This window comes from Phalacrocorax aristotelis, chromosome 13, assembly GCF_949628215.1.
Source record: "Phalacrocorax aristotelis chromosome 13, bGulAri2.1, whole genome shotgun sequence".
NCBI lineage: Eukaryota > Metazoa > Chordata > Aves > Suliformes > Phalacrocoracidae > Phalacrocorax > Phalacrocorax aristotelis.
In genome coordinates this window covers 11,130,833-11,154,221 of record NC_134288.1, presented here as the reverse complement: position 1 = coordinate 11,154,221, position 23,389 = coordinate 11,130,833, and the positions used below count along the sequence as shown (strand labels likewise).

The 23,389-nt window shown below is 44.3% G+C and overlaps 1 protein-coding gene across 1 annotated transcript in view; it reads right to left on the bottom strand.

The window, feature by feature from the left end:
- Window positions 1-23,389, bottom strand: part of PXDN (peroxidasin) — a 45,923-nt gene that overhangs the window by 7,909 nt on the left and 14,625 nt on the right. The window contains exons 3-16 of the mRNA XM_075108541.1: window positions 19,697-19,768; window positions 19,373-19,444; window positions 16,512-16,583; window positions 14,905-14,976; window positions 13,184-13,353; window positions 10,889-11,006; window positions 9,150-9,319; window positions 8,398-8,670; window positions 8,124-8,240; window positions 6,407-6,565; window positions 4,971-5,083; window positions 3,553-3,709; window positions 1,977-2,085; window positions 1,056-1,213 (exon numbers count right to left, since the gene is read on the bottom strand). Of these exons, the coding sequence (XP_074964642.1) occupies window positions 1,056-1,213; window positions 1,977-2,085; window positions 3,553-3,709; window positions 4,971-5,083; window positions 6,407-6,565; window positions 8,124-8,240; window positions 8,398-8,670; window positions 9,150-9,319; window positions 10,889-11,006; window positions 13,184-13,353; window positions 14,905-14,976; window positions 16,512-16,583; window positions 19,373-19,444; window positions 19,697-19,768 (1,832 nt within the window). The remainder of the gene's footprint in view (window positions 1-1,055; window positions 1,214-1,976; window positions 2,086-3,552; window positions 3,710-4,970; window positions 5,084-6,406; window positions 6,566-8,123; window positions 8,241-8,397; window positions 8,671-9,149; window positions 9,320-10,888; window positions 11,007-13,183; window positions 13,354-14,904; window positions 14,977-16,511; window positions 16,584-19,372; window positions 19,445-19,696; window positions 19,769-23,389) is intronic.

Genomic DNA, 23,389 nt, shown 5'->3' with positions numbered 1-23,389 from the left:
AGGGGAAAAGAGTTTAGTATAAGCTGTGCAGAGGTAGAAAGCAGTAAATGCTGTGACTGGCAGACCAAACTGTGAAGGTGGTCTTGGCCTCCATCCTGGGTTTATTTTACATCTCTCTGGGTTATTACTGCAACCTTGAGCATCACTGGCCATCCAAACCCTACGTGACAAGCAGCAGGGAAGCTGTGGGTGACTGCCAGGGCGCTACGCCATGCAAAAGCTCTGAATAATGCTGTGCGGATGCTGACAGGGCAACGAGGAGGAGAGGCTGGCAGTCCGACCAGCCCAGACGAGACCTGCAGCCTGGAGAGAGACTCCTCGCAGCGTGGAATACATCCAGTCAGACAAAAATATTTACGGGCCCCAAATGTACATGCCTGCTACATGCTGACTCACATGTATAGGTAGAAACATGCAGTGTATGGGAATTTCTGTTGTATATAAAGGAAGTCCCAGCTAGCAAGTTTTGGAGTCCAGCTGGTGGATGCTTGGATCTCACTAGGTATTTTTGGTGTTGCATTGCTTTGTTGATTGCTATCCTGCCTCAATAACAGGAACCTGAGTGGTTGGAACCCATCTGAGTTTGTAGCTAAGAGGTCAAAGTAGTAGAGAGACAGAGGAGTGATATCCACCTTCCTCGTTACAGCACCCAAAAACTTCAGAGCTTCCAGTATTTTTCTCATTGCCACTTGGAGGACAGGAAACATCTCTGACCATGCTGCTGAGGGACTGAAACTCAGATCCACAAAGGTACCCCTTTGTGAGTTGGATGGCTAAATACTTCTGAAAATTAGGGCTTTCATAGCCAGTCAAGAAATCTTTAGCAAAATGGGTAATCGAACCACTTTCCTGAGTATGGGGTTGGTATGGTAACCGCAAGAGCAGCCCTTTGGCTGTTACGAAAACCATGGGATGTAAGGAAGCATTGCAACCCAGGCAACACATTTATTGACATACCCAAATTTGCACTTTTTAAACTTTCTGGATGACCACACATTATTGTTTTAATTTAACCATATGCATGAAGTTAAGAAGGGAAATAAAATCTCTCCTACCTGTGACATTCATATCCACGATTAGACCTTGTTGCACATGTTCCTGAATCAGCTGCAAGGTCCTTTCAAATATCTCACCTGCCCTGGCTGTTTCAAGGGTGTAGGGGTCCCGAGGGTAACGGAAGAGAGCCAGCAAGTCATTGGGTGTCTTGGGGCGTCTGTTTCAAGGAATTAGAAGTGATACAGGAACATTAAAAAATAAATAGACTCTGTTCAGAGCAATGAGACTCTGCAGGCAGCAGGAGTCAGGCTCTAAGTCTGGTCCGGTGCTTGACCCCCAAAAACTAGGGTATAAGAATGATGTGGCTTGCCTGCATATTGCAGATGATTAAAGAAAGGATATTTTTCCCCAGGAAAATATACGTATTTAATTTCCTCAGCATCCCTGTTTTTTCCTGCTATAGTGAATTTTTTTCATGTTTCAACAACTGAAACCCAGAGATTTTGGGCTTAATACAAGCTATCTATCTTTTCAATAAAAACATATATTGGGGTGGAAGGGCAGGGAATTACCATTCACTCAGGAAGTAATTTTTCATTGAGGAAATCCTTAGAATTATTATTTCTGTTCACACTACACAAAGTCAGTTGCATTTATAAAATTACTATGCTGATTTTTTTCTTTTCTATGCACTGTCCCTGGAGCCAGCTCCAGCTCACAAAGCGCCTGTTGCAGATGTAAGTGACACAAGAGGTGATATTCATGTATCAGATTTTTCCAGAATCCCAAATGCCTGTTATGAAGCTCTATCGCATCCTTACATCTAGTAGCGCAGCTTCAACCTCCAAAACACGAAACAATACTGTAGCTTTCATTTGCAGATTGTCAGCAATAAAATGAGATTTGAGAAAGCTTCATTCAGTGCCTCTTTTAGCTCTTTTCTGCTTCACGTCTCAGTCCATGGCACTTCACCCACTTACTTGCTAAACAGCTCGGTGCGTGTTGAATTGATGGCGTGGTCCACACTGCTGATGGCTTCCCGTAGCGACGTGGCTACAAACGTGTCACCGCTCCGACCGACATCCGTGGCTTTCCAAAGCAGAAAGAAAGAACATAAAAATTATTTATTTACTTTGATATTAATTTGTCTTCCAAGCTTAAGAAAATCTGTGTATCAGTACAAGCCCCATAGTAACTCCACTGCAGGTCGAACTCCATTTCCATTTGCAACATAAACACCATGAAAGTCTTCTTTAAAAACAGGTATTCTGAAGAAGAAATGAACTGCCTGAAAAAGAAGGGGACTTTTTCAGGACATGGCTGTGGAACTCATGTTCAGAGTTTGCTCCTGTACAGTTTTGCAAATAAAAGCCTGTTTCGGTTGGTGGTTAAACTGGAAAAAGAAAATGTAAAAAACCACAGCAAGTTAACACAAAAGAATGTATTTACTTCCCACAAAGGAAACTTCTAAAATTCATGAAATTTGTTTGAATGTCTTGCTCATACATTAATTTTCCATTTGTAGAACACTTCTAATTCAGTTCAAATTTAGCATTAACACATCAGATACATTGTTCTAAAACAAAAAAGAAAGCTGTTGATTGAATACCTTCAGAAGTAAACATATGAATTCTTAAAAATTACAACAGAATGCAGTTTTTAAGCCAGGGCCTTTGTCACAGCTGAACAAACAAGTTCCCATTCAGCTACTGGCGTATGCAACAGCCAGCTGGTAAATGAGGTACCAATCAAGAATAAATCACCAAAATTATCTTACAAATGATTTCAAACAACAAAGAAATTTCAGATTATTCTCAGGTCCTTCCTTGCACACAATCCCTGTATAGAAATGATACTAACTTCACCTAATAAGCTACTCACTATTCATGCTGGTTATTCCTGTGTGCTTGAGGAACAGACCTCTACTTTTATTTTTAACCTTATTGCTTGCCTTTGATTTTTTTTCCCCTTCCCAGTTCCTCCTTAGCCTCTGAGAAGTACAATTTCCACTCCTGACCTCTGGTTTGACTAGCAGAGGAGTGCTACTCCTCTTTATTCATTACAGCTTCCCTAATTCATGGAGCAGTAGCTTGAAAACAAGCTACTTATTTCCCCTCCCCAAGGGACTGGGCAAACACTTAAAACTCTGTATTTGCAGCGACAACGTTGTTCTCCTTCTCCCTCCCCTGGCGTGCAGGGTTACAGTCAGACGATGACTCGTGAGCGTGTTGGCACATTTTAATAAGTTTCTCCCTCCCAGCAGAGGCAGTAACCACACACGCGCCGACAGCTCGGCTTGCAGGAGGCGGTTTAAGACAACACCTTTGGCTTTGCAGGGAGCAATTGCAGCTCAGCTGAGAAAACAGCGAGGAGCAGCAGGGAGGTGCAAGGGTTTTCACAACTGAGCAACTCCAATCATGCCTGCGAGGGGCCTGTCTGCAAAGAAGCTAAAGAAATAAGAGAGTTATCTGTTCAAAGCATAGATGTCAACACAGCACAGTCCCTCCTTACACGAGAGTACGAGAAGACTGCAGAGGAGCACAGGAGATACCCTACCGGTGATGGTGAGCTGCATAGCGCTGGAGGTGAAGCCAAAAGGGTTTCTTGCTATGCACTCGTATCTGCCCTGGTCAGCCACGCCGAGGTCTTGAATGGAAAGGGTCCCATCTTGGCTTATGTGGAATTTGCCACTCTCTGTGATCTGGATACCCTCCTATTGCCCCACAAAAAACAGAAAACATGTAAGGGTATGGAAAGCTTTCCATCAGCCCAGCCTTCAGCCTATTCACCAAACCCACAGATGGGTGCAATGAACGAATGTGGCCAGCAGATGTTAGCATTGCTCTTCCAAAGAAACCAGAAAGCCATCCAAGGACATCTGCTCCTGCCTGGACCCCCTGCGAAGAAGGCCTTGCTCAGCTCCTTCATCCTGGGCCACCTCCAGGCACTCACTGCAAGGCACAGACACCCCATGCATTTCTCTGCACTTCTTACAGACAGGCTGGCTGGAGCTAGTGCTGTGCCCTGATGGTGTCACAGAAGTTTCATGGCACGTAAACAAGCCTAAAAGTCTTCAGTTTTGGGACAACCTGAAACTGATGGATTTTTGCTGGCCTTGACCTACAGATACCACCTTTTTGCTGGCTGTGGGCAGTGCTGCTGATCAAAGTGCTGTGAGCAGCAGCTCACTCAAACCCCACCCCTCACCATAGGTGGTGGCTTCAAGTTTTACTTTTTTATTCTCCTATTTCTTAACACCTTTCTGTTACCCTACCCCAGCCTAATGCTTACTGTGCTGCACTCCCAGGCTCTTCTGTTCCTACTGTTGGCTGGAGCCCAAGGCAAGCTGCACAGTCACCTCTCACAAGACCTCTGTAGGGTACCTAAGGCTCAAGCATTTTCCCTTCTAATTTGTTCTGTGCCTGACTATGCTCAAAGGTAGGGCAGGTGTCAGTGAAGGTCACAGGTTTTGTACTACGGCACAGCAGGAAAAAGTCTGAAGAGCTTCATCTAATGAATTCTTGAAAAGAGCAGCCAGGCTGCAGCGTGATTTTGAGGGATCGTGGCTTTTCCCCATCAAAGCTGGAGCCAACCAGTATCACCCAGTTCCACCAGTGGGGATCCTGGAAATAAGGACAAACTACTTAGGAAAAAATCAATTTTCAGTTTTTTCCAGGAATAGTCAATCAAGCGTTTCTAACATCCTGGAAGGTCACTGGCTTCAAGTTACTTGTTTAGAAAGAAGAACAAGAGAAAACAGGAATGTGCATTGCAAGGCTTCGAGCCTGAGAAAGATCAACATTCTTTTAGACCATTAAAAACCCCAAATCAGTGGAAATGTTGGTCCTTAAATTTTCATCAAACCCAATTCTTCCATGTGTATTGCACAAACTGATTTAGCTAGTTAACCTGGGAGAGGTGTTTAAGCCATCCTGCTTCCCAGTGTCTGTTGAGTACATGGCATCATCTCTTACTTTCACCCAGGTTATGGTGGGCCGTGGATCTCCTTGGGCGGTGCAGGTAATGGCAACGTCCTGGCCTGTCTCTGCCACCACGTCTTGGGGGGGATGTAGGAACACGGGTATCACTGTGGAACACAGGGAAAAAAGTCACAAGTGCAAGAAATGCATCAAGAAAAATAGAGAAATCTGCATGCAAAACATCTCAGCATGGGCAAACCAGAGCTGCTGGGCTCCTGCTGTTGCAAGGGCTCTTCAAAGGCGTGTCAATTTACCCATGCTCTCTTTCTCTACCAAGTCCTCTGTAATTTATGTTCATTATTTTCTGCTCCTGTGTGTGTCTACTTGGGGCAATTACACAGGAATGTGCTGGTTCTCTGTCATTTAAAATCATTAATTCAAAGGCTTTCTAGAAAAGATGCTGTAGCCGAAACAAGGATCGTGAATTGATTCAGGAATTGTCAATGACGCTCTCTGGCAAGTGTTAGTCGGTTCAGATTAAATAATTATATTGATCTTGCTGGTCTTAAAATATTCTGTGAATTCTGTGCTTGAAGAATCACTAGTTTCCTGTTCCCTTCCCTCCAGTCTACCATCAGTAATATTCTGCCATGTTTGTGAACAAGTAGGGATGTTTGCTTATTCAGAATGATTATTTGTATGGGAACAAAAAAGAAAAAAACATGAAAGCATTCCTGTGTGACTTGCGTTTTATAGAGGCTTGATTTTAGAATACCTAAATTTAGGTTGAACCTATGACCTAGTACTTAATGTTTAAGACAAACCTATCTGGGGCCAGAGTTAAATCTTCCTGAGAAGAAATCAGGTTTTTTTCAGAATATTCAATTTTAAAAAGAATCTTACACTTCATGCTGTAAAGAAGCCAAAATTTACAAATAGTAAAAAAAAATTAATAAGAATTTAATACATTTTTTTGTAAATTCTCAGGAAAAAAATCCTTTGCTTCCTTTCTTTACCAAAATCATTTTCTTAATAACAACTCCCAAACACACTGAAAGGCCCCATTTTTCACTCAAACTGCCAGCTACCAGAGCTCATCTGACAGGCGTTAAAGGTCATTTCTGATCACATAACTCTGCCCTAGTGTTTATTTTTGCAGTCGCCAGCCAATACCATCCCATTCCCTGGCCACACCAGATGAGTTTCATTCCCACGGTTATACTTTTTCTAGTCTACCAGATAAATTTTCAAGGAAAACTGAAGCAGCTTCTTCCAATTTACAAATCTTGGCACCCTGGGAACCTCTTTAAAGTTTCCCACCAACTGATGGAGCTCTCAGGGCTAGATGTCTGCTCCCAGGCAAAAGCAATATCCCATCCCATAGGAACCAGAGCGATTCCCTACCTTGTCAGAGAGTGTGTTGTATACCATAACGTTAACTTAATAAACACATTTGCCAGCCCATATTTCCTACAGTCTCACCAGCTTACCTCGTGGGGTCACCGACAGCTGTACTGGGAGGGTCCTCACTCCAATGGCACTGATGGCATGGCATTCGTACTGGCCTTGGTCATGCAAAGCAACCCTCACCACTCGCAGGGTACCAGTGGAGAGGATGCTGTGCCTCCGGTCATTCGGCAGTGGCCCACCTGGTCAAACAAGCAGTGCCAGTTGTTAATTGTGAGATTTCTCTTCCCATCTCTGGATGTATCTGTATGACAGTTAAAAACTTAATTTCCTTCCCAACATGGCATCAGCCACCCTGAAATACCATCTTCATCTTGCTAAGTGAGGAACAGGACAGATGCTGCTCTTCCCACACCAGGGTCATGAATGAGTTGTCTTATCTAAGCAACTGGAAAGGAGTTGGTACCATTTTTCTTTCCTCATAAGCCTTTTCTTAGTGCAAACTGCAGATTTACTGACACCTGATGGGTAGCAAATCTGTGTTCAATTATCCAAACTGGCTGTTAAATCAAGCAAATGTAAACATTTAGCATTGTCTTTTTTAATTTGGTATTTTGACTTTCTTTGGTTTGGAAACTGTCTTGTTTCAATATTTCCTCTATTTAAGGAGAAAAGTTCAAAATGAAAATGCTTTACTAAACCCAGACAAAATTATTAGTACTTCTCAGTTTAGCGACTTTTTTTTTTAATATTCCATTTTTCTCCAGATAAAGGCTCTTTGTTCTTCCCAAATACCAAAAGGAATCTGAATCCTCCCCACACCACCAAAAGTAGCTCTGAGAATGAGCGATGCTCCATCACCTCTTCTCCTCTTGTCTTGTTCTTAGCATGCCTTCTGTGAAAGCACAGTAAAGCCTGGTTGATCTTTGGATTGCTGAGTGACCTAGCAAACCTGGATACAAAGCAGTTATTAACCTTACTTCTTGTCACTGTGCTCCTTTCCACATTTCTAAGAGATATCTTCTGAAATCTGGGCAGTGGAGGAAAACAGGTTAAAGGAGATGGAGAACATGCTGGTGAAGGAGAATTTCAGCTGGTCCTTCTTAATTCCATGTCAGGGCTATTGCTGTGGAAGCTGGAATACAATAGCCGTGAATTCTCCACAGCACTAAACCATTAATTATGGCTTGTGAAGCATAAGGAAAAGTTGGAGGGCCTCTGGGCCAAGCATTATTGGCTTCTGTCCCAGAAAGTGCTGCATGGGATCAGCTCAGTGGAGCCAGCGCTAACAATCATCTGAGACTTAAAGTTCACCACCACCTGTTGGCCCAAAGAGGGTTTCCTAAGCTAAAAGAAACCTCAGAGGTGTGTCAGCAGTGAGTAATGCTCTCCTGCAATGCGCTCCCCGAGAGGAGCAAGTCAGTGACAATGATGGAGATCTGGTACATGGTGCTACCCACTGACTCAGAGTGTCCAGACCCTACCTTTTCAAAGGAGGTAGGAAGCCACCGCAGGAGGAAGTTTGAGGCTTCTGCGGGTTTCATGCTGATGAAAAACAGCACGCTCCTTCTGACATGACAACTTAGTGTGTCAAAGACCTAAGAGGCTCCTTCCCCAGCGTTTATCATCATCCTTGGTGATCTACAACATACCTCCTGGTGTGACTAGGTCTGTGCTGATCACCATCTGTCCTGTGCCACCACTGCAAGTCACCACCCTGGACCAGCAGCTTGGCTGTTCTCACCCACACCCCATGGACGGTGGCATGGGAAAGACATCACAAGTCAAGAGAGGCAGTACCTGCCCTTGTCCAGGCAATCACAGGTGGAGGGTGACCCTCGGCAGAGCAGGGGAAATCCACACTTTGTCCCTCAGTTACTGTCTGATCAGTGGGGATGAGGAGAAACCTGGGAGAATCTGGAGGGGAAAGAAATGACTGAGCAGCACAAAAAACTCAGGCAGCAAGCTTGAGTTAATTCTCAGTTCATGGGAGCAGAACCACTCACAGGGCTTAAATACACTCTCCTGACCAAGCACTTTATCCCAGAAACATCATTAGCCTGCAAATCCTCACCTTGCACTATGATCCTTGCTGTCGCCTGGATGGACCCCTCGGTGTTGCTGGCATTGCAGTTGTACTGCCCCTGGTCCGAGAAGGTGACATTCTGTATGAAAAGTCCTCCAGAGCTGGTGATAGCGAAACGGGAATCCTGTGGTAAAGGAGAGCCTGTGCCAAGGGTCCAGCTGATGCGAGGGTGGGGGTGCCCAGAGACCCCACACTCCAAAGTGACGCTTTCCCCAATCAGCACTTCAGTGTTCTGTGGCTGGATCACAAAAGTGGGCTTGGCTGGAAGGAAACGAGTGCTTCAGAAACCAGGAGCTCTGATGCCTGCTCAGTTATGGGCAGACATTGTTTGGACTCCTCATGCAACCCAGCTAGCAGTCACCTGGCTCTTCCCTGACCTCCAAATCCTCACTGTGAGCAATTCCTCCAGCTCTACCACCTCCCCATTCCAGTCACTTAGTGTTAGAGCATTCCCACCCCTGTGTCCCCTTCACCCTTGATACCTCTGTGCTGCAGAATTCCTCCCAGCCTCCTGACTCCCATCCCAGCCCCAAATTACCTTCAATCTCTAAACCCTCCAATTTCTGACTCCTACAAAGGAACCGCCTTACAGCTCAGACCACAGTACACTGTTAGCCACTCTCTTCCCCAGCACACCAAGATCATCTTGGCACATACACAGCCGGGACTGACTCTGACTTAGCTCCGCTCCCAGCCCCAGCCCAGCTTGGTCCTTCAAGGGATGCACAAGGATCAATTACATGGGGTGCCAAAATAGCGCAGAACGACTTCTTGGGTCTTGACCTCCCCAGCTATGTTCTTGGCCATGCACTGGTAGACGCCTTTGTCTGACTCCTTGGTATTCTGGATCATCAAGGTACCGTCTTGTAACAGGTTCAGGCGGTTGTCATCTTTCATGTCAATCTCGTTACTGAAAAACAGCCACAAACAGGCAAAATCTGAAAGGAGTAAAGACTGGTGTCTTCGCCCAGGCTGCTGGGGGAGTGATGGGGTTTTGCATGTGTTGCAGTAAATTGGTGTTCCTTGGAGTTATTCTGAGACTTCATGAAATTTATAGCAAGAGTTATGACTTACAGCACTGAACTTCAGCTCCAACTCTGATTTACTCCCTGGGTGAGCTACTTTTTCTCTCACCACTGATTGCATACGACATTTACAGCCCATCAAGAGAGCATACTGTTCCCATGCAACAGCATCTAGTTGCTATTGTCAGGGCATCTAGGCCAGGAAAGCTTGTCCTCATTATTTACAAATTGAAAATATAATGATGAATTAATATTGTTATTGTGTGCTGCCATTTCTATTCAAATGGGCTCAAAGGCCTCAGGGGGGCAAAAATCTCTAAGCCAGTCACTGTGGGACCCCAATACAGCTTGGACTCCAACCCAACCCAAGAGCTGTGAAACATTTTCCTTCTTTCTACAATGACCTGCAACTTCTGGATCCCAGCCTGCGGCAGAAGGTCCCACTGCTGCATCCCATTCGTCCCAGCACGAAGGAATCTTGGATGGCTGCAGATGATTGAAAAGGGAGAAGGGACCTCTCTCTCCCTAAGACAAAGGCTGAATCCACTATGCAAACTAATATGCTTGCTGGGCATTTATTTAATTCCCCTGGTGTCTCTTCACTCTAGTCATATCTCGTTTGTGGAACATTTATTATCATTACCCCTCTTACAATGCTGTCTTTGGGAGCCTGCCAGCATTTCCCTAACAAAACCTTCCTTCCAGGGGACTTAACTCAGCCATAAACTTTTGCTTTGTGCTGAAACTCTGCCTGGTGGGGAGTTAGCTGAAGAAGCATACATTGATCATTTTTATTAATAACAGAGCCCAATTCAGGCTCCCACAGACAAGAAGCTTGTAAAGCAGCAAAGTAACTTCACTTCCACAGTGGGCAACTGCTTGTGCACAGAATATTTTATTGTGTAGCATTTCCCAGAAACACTTTGGCATCTAGCATAGCCATGTATTTTTTCAGTGTTGCTGTACAGAATGATAAGCTATATGCTGCCTTGCAAGATCTGTCTTTCAATGGACACCAGTGATTTTTCCCTTTGAAAATGAGTCATTCACCCAGCACGCTAGGGCTTCAGTGAAAAAAACCTAGAGACTAGAAGCATTTCAGCAGTTAATAAATGGCAAGCATGGTGGCTTAGAGCAACGAGAAATACTAATTTTATTTTTTTCTGATCAAAAGACAATTGCTTTCAGCCTGCAGAGAATGTTTACGGGAAAGTTATAAGCTTTTGGAAGACATTACAAATGCAGATGAAACATTTCAAATGCAGATGAAAACACCATTTGGATTACATGGTCACTGGAGAATGCTATTAAAAGGAAGGTAAATAGAACCCATGGAATATCCATTTCTTTTTTTTTCATGTTGCATGAAACAGCTTTTGTAATTATAGGCAATCACTGAAGAGCTCGGTGCTTGAAAACCTTTGCTACCCAAGGGCTCATTGTGTGTGACTTACTTGTTGTGCAGCCAAATAATTGCAGGCTTTGGGTTGCCTTCTGCCCTGCAGGTGAAATAAACTGTGTTTCCCAAGAGGACGTCGACATCGTGAGGTTCTGAGGTTATGCGTGGCCTCTCTGCAAAACACCGTTTTAACACAACCCAGTCTAGAGCAGCACAAAACCACCTACAGCCCAACCGGAACGCACTGGGTAACACAACACCCGTTCTGCAACCCCCGAGCAAGCAGGCACCAGCAGAGCCCTAGGCACAATGACATCCACTCAGAGCCACCCCAAGACTTCTCACCAACATCAGCAAAAATTATGTCAGGGTGGGAACAGCATCATTCGTCTGAGCCTAATAGCAGCCCTGGAGAATTGAAGTGGCTGTTCCTATTACCAGTACATTGGGCAGGGGATCAGCTCCCTGTACAGCCCCAGGCAGCACTGAGAAAAAAACAGACCTGGGTTTACACTGGTTCAATATAGCTGCCCCAATAGTTGGTCCCTGGCTCCCCCAAAATATGCAAAGAAGTCAGTGGCATCCTCACTTGGGTTGTTTTTCTGCCCCTAGCAGCCTGCTGCTCTCAGCAACTGCCTGCTCCATCTGAACATAGTGCCAGCCCTCTGCAGATCACAACTCTTCCCTTTCAGCAGGATTTCATTCATTATGTCCCTAATTCATCAGCTGACCCCTATTCAACAAAGCCTTTCACTGTGTGTTTCACTTTAAGATGTACTCAAGCACTAAGAAAATTAAACATCTAAAGGATGTGCTAAAATAGGAAGGAATTTATGTACATAGTCTGGAGCATTTGATCTTGATTCAGCAGAATACTGACCCATCTAACAATCTCTATGCTCACCAGTAATCCAGTAAAACCAGCTGGATTATTCATAAGATTAAGCGAGAACCTGCCACCTTTTCCAGTGGAAGGTCTGTGCCCTTAGACCGCAAGCCAATGGCTTGGCAACCAGCCCCCATGGTGCCTGTGCAGGACCAAACCCACCGCAGCCCCATGGCACAAAATGCTGATGCTCTGCTCATTCACATCTGCTAAAAAGTGGTGGGTTAACTTGATGCCAGCAGGCTTCGTACTGACTCAGATATCAGCTGCCTGCATCATTACAGCTTTACGCTGAATTATGCATCATTTGTCTTCCCCAGCTGGAACAATACCAGTGTAAAATCCTAATGCCAGCAAAATCTTCCCACCAGGTGCTCTGGCTAATTTGACAGACATCCCACTGTGTGCCCATGCCTAAACCAGAACAAATTTACATTAACAGCTGTACTGTGGCACCGGGTGTGTGTTGGGGACAGCTCGTTGTACAACACATCCACTTTCAGCAGGTGCTACTCCATGTGTCCCTGGCTGCTTTCTCTAGACCCTTCCTACTCCTCGCTGTCCCCTGAGGTTGCAGGCTCATTTATGCCAACTCAACTCTTTGCATGGCTGTGCCCTAAATTAAGCTGTGAAATGGTCAAGATTTTTTTAAAAAATAATAAGAGCATAGGAGAAAAGCAGAATGCAAGGGAGACTTCTTCAGAATCCAGCTGACCTCACACATCTGGCTCACAGCACGGCCACGCACACAGCTGGACTGGCACATCCAGGAGGGACGCTAATAGCTGGCCTGGGCGAGTGGGAACATCTCAAACTGACTCTACCAGCAGTGAAGGATCAGGGAACCACAGCCAATGCTTGTGTTATCCTCTGCTGACTCCTGCACTTAAAAGTCACAGCTTTGTCTTTTTCTATATGAAATATTTAACTTCTGAATTTCTCAGAACAAAACCTTTTGTTTCAAAATGACATTTTTCAGTGTGAAATTATCTAAATTTAAAGAATAACAGCTTAACCAACACAACACATTACTGCAGTCAAACAGAGCATTCAGCTATGTATCTACTAAAAGTTTGCTTAGGTTTTCGGTTGTGTTTCCAGCCATTGAGCTCTCCCAGCGTTCCCCTTCTGTTCAGCCTAATGCGGGACATTTCCTCTGGCTGCTGGTTTAGCCACCGACCGCAGCAGGTCCTTTACTGACCCTACTCTATCTAAAAATCAAGACACCTGCCAGCCAAAACAGAGCTGCTTTCAATCCCCACCCAACTGTCAGCTTTCTCTGCATTATCCTGATAACTTGTGTGACCCCACTGGGACTTTTCCATTTCAGCAGTAAAAGGATGGAAAAAGCGGGATGGTAGGACAGGGAAGAGGGAGGAAAAAGGGTGAGGGAAGCAATTCCTAGATGAAAGCCCAACTCCACGGGGCTGGGGGTGGCTGGTGGAGGGGTTTGACCTCACTCACCGCAGTTAAACTCCTGGGCAGTCAAGGTGACAATGGAGCGCCCGTGCAGCTCCCGAGGAGCCTCGCAGGTGGCAGCTGTCTGGATACTGCCCTGCTCAGCATATTTCTTCAGCAGCTCAGCCAGCCACATCAAGTCACAGTCGCAAAGCAAGGCGTTGGAGTCCAGCCGCCTGCAAGACCAAGAAAAAAGGCAGTTCATTTCCCAGCCTCTGACAGCTGCCTCCTTCTCCAGGACACAGGAGAGCAACAGGACACCTGGCTGTTCTTCCCTGCATTTGATTACATCCCAAATGAAAATTTGATATATTTAATTTCCATAACATTTAAATAGGATGCTTAACCAAGTCAGAAGGATTTTGGTGAAAAACTAGCATTACCAATCAGCCATTATAATTTCAAATGAAAATTGTTCTGTTAAACTGGATTATGCATTTTTGGCTTAATTTGAGGCATAGACAGACACTGAAATATTGGTATTTCCCCCAGGATGGAGACTTCAACCTTTACTGAATTCTATAAGAACAGCAGATAATACTACCTCCGTTAGAGCTTTCCATTCCCTTTTACTCTTAGCTCAGAAACCCTCCGCCTTGATTTTATTGTGCATCAGATCAACCTCCGTGACAAGCGGCTAGAGTTTGTAGTGGTTTTGCGCAACTGTAAGAACTTTTCTTACTGCAGCATACACCTGAGCCACGCCGAATGGAGCACCGGTGACCTCCCAGCGCACCCCTGCTTCTCCCTCTGCTGACCTCATTCCTGCGTGCAGTGCTATGCATAAGAATAAATAAAGACTATTGGGGGATTACTTGATGCCTCCTTTCCCACTGACAGTTTTACAGTAGATAGGTCAGGGCGATTGAGAAATACCATTGAAGAAGAGTCTAATGTTTCCAGGGACAAACATTTAAGAATGTGAGATTTTGTACAAGGCCATGGTACAGCATTTCATAGACACCCCACCTTTTTGTCTGACACGTACAGACAACATGTCACAAGTTATTCCCTGTTAAGGAAAAGTGAAGCATTTTAGCACTTGCAGAAATCACAGAGGGCTGCAGTGAGAAACACATTATTTTATTATAGTTTAAAATCATGGCAGAACACCAAAATTCTTTAGTTTTTGCCTTTTTTTTTCCCCCCAAAACGCATAATAGAACTGATTTCCACAGATCATAAAAGGCAAATAAAGCAAAGCTCTGGGGGGTTTAAGCAAGCAAAAAGTAGACTTAAGAGACAGCCAGGTTATGTGGGAGTAACAAACTAGAGCATACACTCCTCCAACTATTTTCAATAGCTAGAAAAAAAGCCTTTTATTTTACAACTACGATTTTTCCTTCCACGTTATTAGATACTGAATTGAAGACCTGATCAACATCATATCTGTGATTTGGACTTCCTACATTTTTTAAGGATTTTTTATGGGATCAAACTGTGCAGGACAGCAGAGGGTTGTGAGGACTTTCCAGGAATGTTCATTCCTGTGGCATTATTGAGCTGTAAGAAGTTTATAGTTAGATTATAGTTAGATACCAGCATGAAGAAACCACTAACTGGTTAAATCAGTTCTCATGTCCAATCAAAACTGTTTTATAAACTTAGCAGTGGCCTTAGAAGTGCAACAACTAAAAGCTTTGCCAACCAGGCACATTTTTCCCCAGGTCCTGGCCATCTGATCAAAGATAAACAATTGCTTTTTGCAGGCAATGTGTTTTACTTACAGCCGTTTGAGGGATTCCAGTTGAGAGAATGTCCCTGGATGAATCCTGGAAATCCTGTTGTTGTGCAAGAATCTGCAATGGGAGAACCCATGCCAAAACATTATTCAGTATTTGCACTACGCAGATGATAACACCCCAGGTCAAAATTCAGTTTAAATACAAAGGCTGTTCATCAAAATGGAACATAGGTTTAAAATTTACTGTGTTTGTTTCCATGAGCTGTAGGGATTTCATTCATTTACGAGTGCAATGCAATGCACCAAAGTGGAGAGCGGGTGTGGACTGGAAACGGTGACTCAAGACGTGATGTAACAGGTTTAAACTGGAACTTTAAACTTAATCTGCTTCATGCTCTGCAAAGGGAGGAGAAAGGGCATGAAAGTCCCCACAGACTGGACCCACCCTATGTTTTCTCTGCCTGGGTCAGCTCCAGTTTAGATGGGACCTTGTCTCCCCTGCAGAAGATATGGTAATTTTACAGGAGCAGCCATTGAAGCAAGGCTCCAGCAGACTACGCTAGACAACTCATGCCCAAGGCTCAGTGTAGTTATTAACCCAAATCCATAAGTAAATCTAATTCAGACAACTACAGATAAGAGATAAGCTGGGCTTATCTCTGAGCAAAGTTGAGGCAAATTCTCACTTCCAGAGTCTTAGCACGTAGATAAGACTCCCCAGTTCTTCGAAAAAACCTGATTGTACTAAGGTACCAGGATGGAATAATTAACTCTCTACTCCCTTAACAGAGGAGGAAATTTAGTTATGTCAGTTACATCTAAAACTCATAAAAGACCATTGACAAAAGATAGGAAGCCATTTAGTAGATGATGGAACAGGAAAGAAATACAAACGCAGTACAGCTTGCGTGCAAAAGTCTGCATACACACATGCACACATGAGTTCAGCCTAGTTGCCCAGCTTGGATGCTGATAAACCTTCCTCTAAAATTTAGATCCAGAATTTTTGTTGGATCAAATACAGTGACTGAGATAAGCCATGGTGTATTGAACCAGGTCTCAACTTTCCTAAGAGCGTTTGGAACCCACAATTTTATTTTCCTAACATGTATGGACATAAGGCACATTTTCATGCAGCACAGAAGGGTCTGTTGGTTTCACCATGGAGTGTGAATCACCATGTGAACTTTTGTTCTAGTGGCTACATTACTGCTAGAAGCAGCCCTGGGGAGCAGGAGACACAGGACTTCATTCCCTAACTGCTTTGAAGGATACATGTTTTTCGTGTTAGATTTTCTTCTGACTTCCACACTCTTTTTTTGTACACACTGCCCAAGAGTGACTAATGTTGACCTTATGGTCAGAGTAAAATTTCAAATTGGCTTGGCCAGCTGTAGGGCTTTCTGCAGATTTACCCCTACTTAGGTGGAAATGTGAACATAACACAACATGGGAAATTCCCTTCATATCCTCAGTAACCCTTCTACTTGGCAAGTATGTAAAATCTCCTTCTTCAAGGAAGCTTCTTGTTGCATTTCCCTCTATTTTGAAGATCACACTTCATGCTACCAAAACGGTTACCCAAAAGGAAGGGCTTTTCCCCTTCCCCTCACCCCCTTACTTGGCAAGAAAGGTCCCATCTTTACTTACAGCCTTTCAAGTTTAGGCAGATCACTAAAAGTCTCCAGCTCCAGGCTTTCCAGGTTGTTGAAATGGAGGTACCTGTCACGCAAAATCACAAAAGGCAGGTTTGCAGATGGCAATTTAAAAGACAGAAGACCCTTCCAGATCAATCCACCAATGCCCACCAATCAGTCAGCACACATCTTAAGGCAGATGTGGAGAAGCCAGCGCTCTCTTTAGTGTCTCCACTGCCTTTTCCCTATTCTGTCAATTATTTCCTCCCTCTCTTAAAAAGAGGAGGACAGATTTGCGCTTCCCTGAAGCCTAAGACCACCACCATCACTGTGAATTGCCTGTTGCACTGTTAAGGGTCAGGATGAAACCACTGCCTATGACAGCCAGCAGCAGGTGCTCCTATCTGACCACCACAGGGGAGTTTTCCCTGCCTTTCCCCTAGTGCCTCAGCATTCCCCAACACATCCTTGGATCATCAAGGAGGAGGAAATAAGCCTTACTCTAAGGCACTTGTTCCCAGCCTAGGAAATGCAACACTTCTGAACAGGATCGTGAGTTTGCTGAGAATTCATTTGTAGAAAATGCCCTGAACAACCTGACAAAACTTTGAAATTGGTCCTGCTTGCTGCCGAAGGTGGGACTGGAGACATCCAAAGTCTTTTCCAGCCTGCATTTGTCTCTGATGCTGGCTCCCAGCATGTGCATCCACCCAGCAAAAGCAGAAACATCTGGAAATGGTTGCCATCGGGCTATTCTGTTTCTGCAGAGGGAAGCCACAGTCTCCAAGGACAGAGATGGTGCAGTCAGCTGGTACACTTGGATCTAAATGGCACATTAATGTGAACAGCCCAGTCCATGGTAATACAGTTTAATGTTTTTAGTTCCACTAAAATCTCAAGTGTGACCTGCTGTTCCAGAGGCCTGGGAGACCTTCTGCACTGCCCCAGGTCAACCCTTGCCATCAGCAAAGAAAACCTGGGGTCTGCAGAGCAACACCCGCCGATACCCGAGACTCCCTGTTACCATTAGCTGCGACATTCACCAGCATAACTGGCATGTTCCTGACCTTTAGATGCATTTCGGTATGGTTTCAAAGTTGCCTAAACTCTTCCCCCTTATTTTACACAGGCATAAATTTCACAGCAGACACTGACTGATTAATCACGGATCTACAAATACTCATTCTGCTATTGTAGCTGACTGCGTTAAGAAGTAATTGCCTAAGCTGCCACATGGCTGTTTGATTTGTAATGGAAGGAATCATGATAAATGGTCCACTATCAGAGCACAAATTGAGAGACTGTGACTCAGATTCTGCATTGGAGGGCAACAGTGGGGAGAGACATACATCTTTTAATAAGTCTCAGATGTCTGCTGTCATTGCTTTGGACCTTGAGGAAAGCATCTGATACTGTCCATCAATCGGGTTATACTTTTTCTTGAAAAGCTGGCTTGTGGGGTACAGGAAAATGGGGTAGGATTTGAGCAAAGCTAATTCTTTTGGAACCATGCCTGCCTGAGATTGAAAACAGATGGGACTTTCTGAGGGTTGTTTGTTGGTTTTGTTGGTTTTTTTTTTCTTTTATTCGTGACATCAAGTCTGGAACGCTCATTGTTAAAATATCACTGTGGCCAGCATCATCTGAGCCAGTATCTGCTTCCTATGTTTTCTCCCAGGCATCCTTGCTGAGCAGGCTGATGAACAAATCTCTTGTACACAAGGTTGGTAGCACACCTAATATTAAGCTTGCCTAAAACTTCCTATTATACTCTGTCCGCTTCTTCTGTCAGCCTGGAGAACAAGCTGCGTCCTATCCCTTTTACAGCAAACCCCTTAGTTACATTCCAGCCTTATAAACACTGTCATTTGGCACAATCCATGTATTAGAATGGTTTCACCTTTGGTCCCAGTTCTCCAATGATGCAAATAATTCCTATACTTCAAACACCCATACGAACACTCTCTCCATATGTGCACATGCATTTACACATATGCACATAATATATCATGGTCCTGGCATGAAAAATCCAACCCCAGTTTAGCAAGACTCTCTAGAAGAGTCAGACCTCAGTCTTCCTGTCTGACTTTGAGCATGAAGTGGTAAGAGTCAAAACCCAAAACTTCTTTGATTGAATAACAGCACAGATTTGCAACACTCAGAAGAGGAGCAAATAATGACTGCTAGAGTGTCACTGTGATGGGCTCCAGCTGCCAGGAAAGGAAGCAAGACTCCTTTCATCCCAGGAGTGCCATGCAGCTGGGAGGGAAGGTCACTACTTTCTTTGGATCCACCATCTTCCCCCATTGCAATATCCAGATTCTTTACAGTGCACGAGAACCACCACCCTGGTAGCTCCCATGAATACCACACCGCCCCAGCTCTCAGCTTGCACTTCATCCACTCATTTTCAACAAAGGTTCTCAATTCAAGCAAAGGGCCAGATCCTACTCTCTTGCTCCAGGAGTCCCTGCAGACATAAACACAGCAGGCCAGCTGCCTTCTGCTTCAAGCCATTCTACCAGACCCCTATCTTCTGCCATCATACAGTCCTTGGACGTAAAGGGAATCAGAAGCACAGCTGGGCTCTTCCTATGCTCCAGAGCATAGGGCATCAGTAGGAAGTTTACGGCATCAGTAGGAAGAGATCTCAGCATTAACTAACCAAAATCAGTACTGGGACCAGCTGTTTTCACGTGAAGCCAGGGTTGTCTTGGGAAGCTGGACGATAAACAATAGAAGTCTCACCCTACTCCTTGCAAAGTGTCTGGTACTCTCCACTACTGGAAACACAGCACTTTGGTTAGCAGAGCCAATAAATCAGCTCTTATGCACATCACATTCAGCAACAAAACAAGGCTTGTTTGTACTTACAGCTGTTCCAGAGAACGGAGCCCATTGAAGGCATGTTGCTGGATGCTCTGAATTTCATTTTTATAAAGGTAGCTTTCAAAAGGAGAAAAAGAAAAAAGCATTAGGATAACTGATCAGCAGTTGTGTTTTAAAAAGACACAGAAAACAGCTCTGAACCTCAATCCAAAGCAGAGATTTCTGATTGGCTTCAAGGGCAATGTTTTATAGCTATGACATTAACATCCAGAAATTCTGAACCCAGAAAATATGTTCTTGACTGGCAAACATTAGAAGTGGGCTGTTAAATTTCAAAGAGGTTAAGAAACTACTGAGCTACCGACTCACAGGTACTTCAGGTTCTCCAGATGTTCAAAGGATCTTCGCACAATTTGTTTTATCTGATTATTGTTCAGCAGCCTGTTCAAATGAAGAAAGAAAAACACAATCAGTGAATTCGGCACGTGAGACTTGTGGCATTTGTGTTCCTGGATGCTCACTGAAAAATCCTGAACTTGTGTTTTCCAGACTTTAAATCTTAAAAGTGGATACTCACACCAGCAAGTCAATGAGAAGGTTTCTCGCCCAGAGTTGCCAAGTACTTCCAATATGTACAATGTTCAAAGACTTTTCTTTACCTTTTGCCACAGTGGTTTTCACCCCAGAGTTACAACTTTGGCCAGGAAAGGGATGAGGGGAAGGGAGACAGGCAGAAGGAAGTGGAGGGGAGGGACAAATTAAATCATTGCTGCCACTCTTGTACGACTGCAATGTTTTTTGAAGGTGCATGGTTGTGTTCAACGTGTGAGCAGGGGCTTGCAGAGCCAGTTTTTAAGAGTACAAACGCAGTTTAAGATGCCACTTTGCAGAGGAGTTATAGGAGTTATTAAATAGTAATGCTTTGTGCTAATCACTTTTTATACAAAGATGTGCAAATGAAAAATAAATACAGATCTGACTCCTGAGGCTATTCAGAGACAGCCTCTTTCGATCTAGAGAGCCTTGTGCCAGATTTTAATATAAAACCTATGGACAACATCACATTGGCAGGCAATCTCCAACTTGCATGTGCAGTTGCCATGACTGTGCATACAAATGCTGGTCGGTGCCAATGACCAGAAATGCGGCATAACCTTGTAATAACCACGCTATGTGCAGCAGTGGTAACCACGCAGCTGAACACTACAAAAACCTCTTCTGCAACCACTGCCAAGCCCAACACCAAAAAAATGAAATAAATTACTTATAAATAGCTCTTTAATATACAACGTTTAACTATTCATCATGGCTGTCTAACTGCACTCCTGTGGGTCTTTCGCCATGGCATCTCACTGATGTTCAGATGTGGCAAACTTCACTGCGGCCAGAATGCTGGTGGAGCTTACAACCCAATATAACTCAGAGCAAGGATTTTACTGGCTACACTTATTTTTAAAATTCCTAAATCAGCATGAGGATGGAGAGGAGAGCTGTGACCATGTACTGCAAACACTTGTTTTTCTAGTGTTGTAGGAAAAACTGCTATTCCCACTGCAAGCAACCAGATCTTACAATGTTGGGTCAAATTCAACCCATGCATTGGATGTGAATTTTCTATTTTACAAGCTCCTTTTTGTGATAGCTATGCTCCTCAGAAATTATCAGCCACCAGACAGCAGGTGAGAAGACGGTTCAGCACTTTCCCAGCAGTAAAGCCCAATCTTCTGCCCCCCTTTGCTGGAGAAAATAAGGTAGGCAGTGCATCAGCCAGCCTCAGGCACTACAAGCAAAGGTCCCCTCCTGGGAAGAACAGTTTGTGCAGGTAAAGGATGGAGGAAAAAGATGAAGAGGTGGGGAGAAATGGAAGAAAACCTGTGGGAAAAGATGATGAAGATAAAAATCAAAAGCCTCAGGGATGCAAAGATAAAGTGTCAGAAACACACACGTGTTATGGCAGCTTCACAAGTTACTGCCAGGCACCTGAGTCACACCAGCTTTCCACCACCTTGCTCTCAGGAGGAATATTACATTAAGGGTCCAAAAGGCACATAAGAAACTTAAGAGCAAAGACACCTTTAGAAGTCAGAACATTAAGGGTTTGAGAAAAATATCAATATTCTTGATTTGACTGTCCTCTCTTGATGAGCCACCCTGCTACCACAGATATGGGTGCCACTACCAAACTGCACGTTGCCAGGGTTGTGGATGAGCAGTCCGAAGAGGTTAAGCCAGAAAGTTGCTGGAAAGTTTCTGCACAGCTGGAAGCAATGGCTCAATATACATGGCTGAGGTTAAACAACCCAATTTCACTCATAAGGATGCAAAAATGATGTCAAGTCCTTGGAACACACTATTTCGCTTTGACGGCCAGAGGTGCTGAGTGGAAATACAGCCCCCGAACACCAACCCAAACGTTTGTTTGATGACTGAACACCCAAGGACTGGAAATAACTGCTTGGGAGCAGTGCAGGAGAGGGTTTTTGTCTATTTACCCACAGGACAAAGACAACACAGGCACCAACCGTGCACACTTCCTTCCCTGCCCTCTATCAGTGCGCTTTCATCCTCAGCCAGAGGATGGAGGCAGCTTGTTCTCTGTTATCTGATCCTTGGCCCCACTTCTGAGGACACTAGATGGGCTGATAGATGGGTGCCAGCTCCGACATCATTCCCATGGACACAAGCACTTGTCCCCTGCCACATAACTGGCATCAGCCGCTTGTTTCACAGGGGACATGACATAATGACCAGGTCCTGCAGACAGGGTCATGCCAACAGCCTGAGCAGCCCCCTGCACCACGATGGTCTGGACTCCTTTGCTGACCCTTTATCTTTAATGCAGCGAGTTCAGATGGGGGTTGAAATCCAGGACAGATTTCAAATTGCAACATGTTGCCTGACTGCATTTTGGTGCTATTTAAAAGCATTAACCTAGCCTGCTTTGTTGTCTTGCTATTTAGGACAGTTCGAGGGGATGTAATCAGTGATCCAAGCCAGATAAGACAAATGCTGGAAGTTAAGATGGCACACAGTATGCAGGCCTCTTATCTCATCGTCTGATACTTAAAGATTTGTTCATTGCCCAATGAAAGGTTAAAAAGCGTATGGAAGAAGCCATCTCTGTTTCCTATCTCAGGATTCCCCATTGTAATAGAAGGATATGCCCTGGAAAAAACTCAAAAGTGAGATAATTTATTAAGTCCATCATAGTCCACATATTCCAAAATGTTGCTTTCAGAGAAATCCATAGACAAGACAGCACATCTGGCTCCCATAAAGACTTTAGATGGCTTGTACACAGCTGTCTGCTCCTCGACTTCTGTGCAATTTACCCAGGCAGAGAAGTGTGCAAAATCCTGGCATGACCCAGCTATTGATCCCAGCTGCAATCAATAGCAAGACACCCAAATTCCTGCTAATGTTAAAGAGGATTGAAAGATAAAATCTACTGCTACCCAGATCTGTTGGGAATAAATGCTCTGGCAGACAGAAGCTGGAAAGATCATTATCAATACATGTCTTAAGTATACCCTGTAGCAAAACAAGCTAAATTAGAAGTATCAGAAGTATGCTTCCTGGAGCTTACAGAAAGATAGCAAAATGATGTGGCGTTCCCCTTTGTGCCAGCTGGTGAGTTGGGCTCCACATGAGTAGGTGGACTCAATCATACAGGTTTTAATCCTGAAAAATTCTTCTGGGAGGTTTGAGATATACAAGCACCATGAGATCTGGCCCAGATTTACATTCAGTTGCCTTTAAGTTTTATGTCCTGACCGCCCCTCCCTTCTCCTTCCCCACCCTCTCTCTGGGCTGTCAAGCACAGGCTTAAGTTACATTAAATGAGTCATTTTCTGTTTTGAAGAATGTATTAAATGATGTGACAGTACAGAATTCAGACTCAAAACTTGTACTCTTTCCTCTTTTCGCTTGACAAAACACATACTACAGTCGTTGTGACATAACAGCTGTATTTTCCTCCCACCATTAACAGAAATGATCATGTAGTGTATTTAAAGGGAGAGAAAAAGTGAGTTTAATGTTCCTCCATGCATCCTCCCTTGT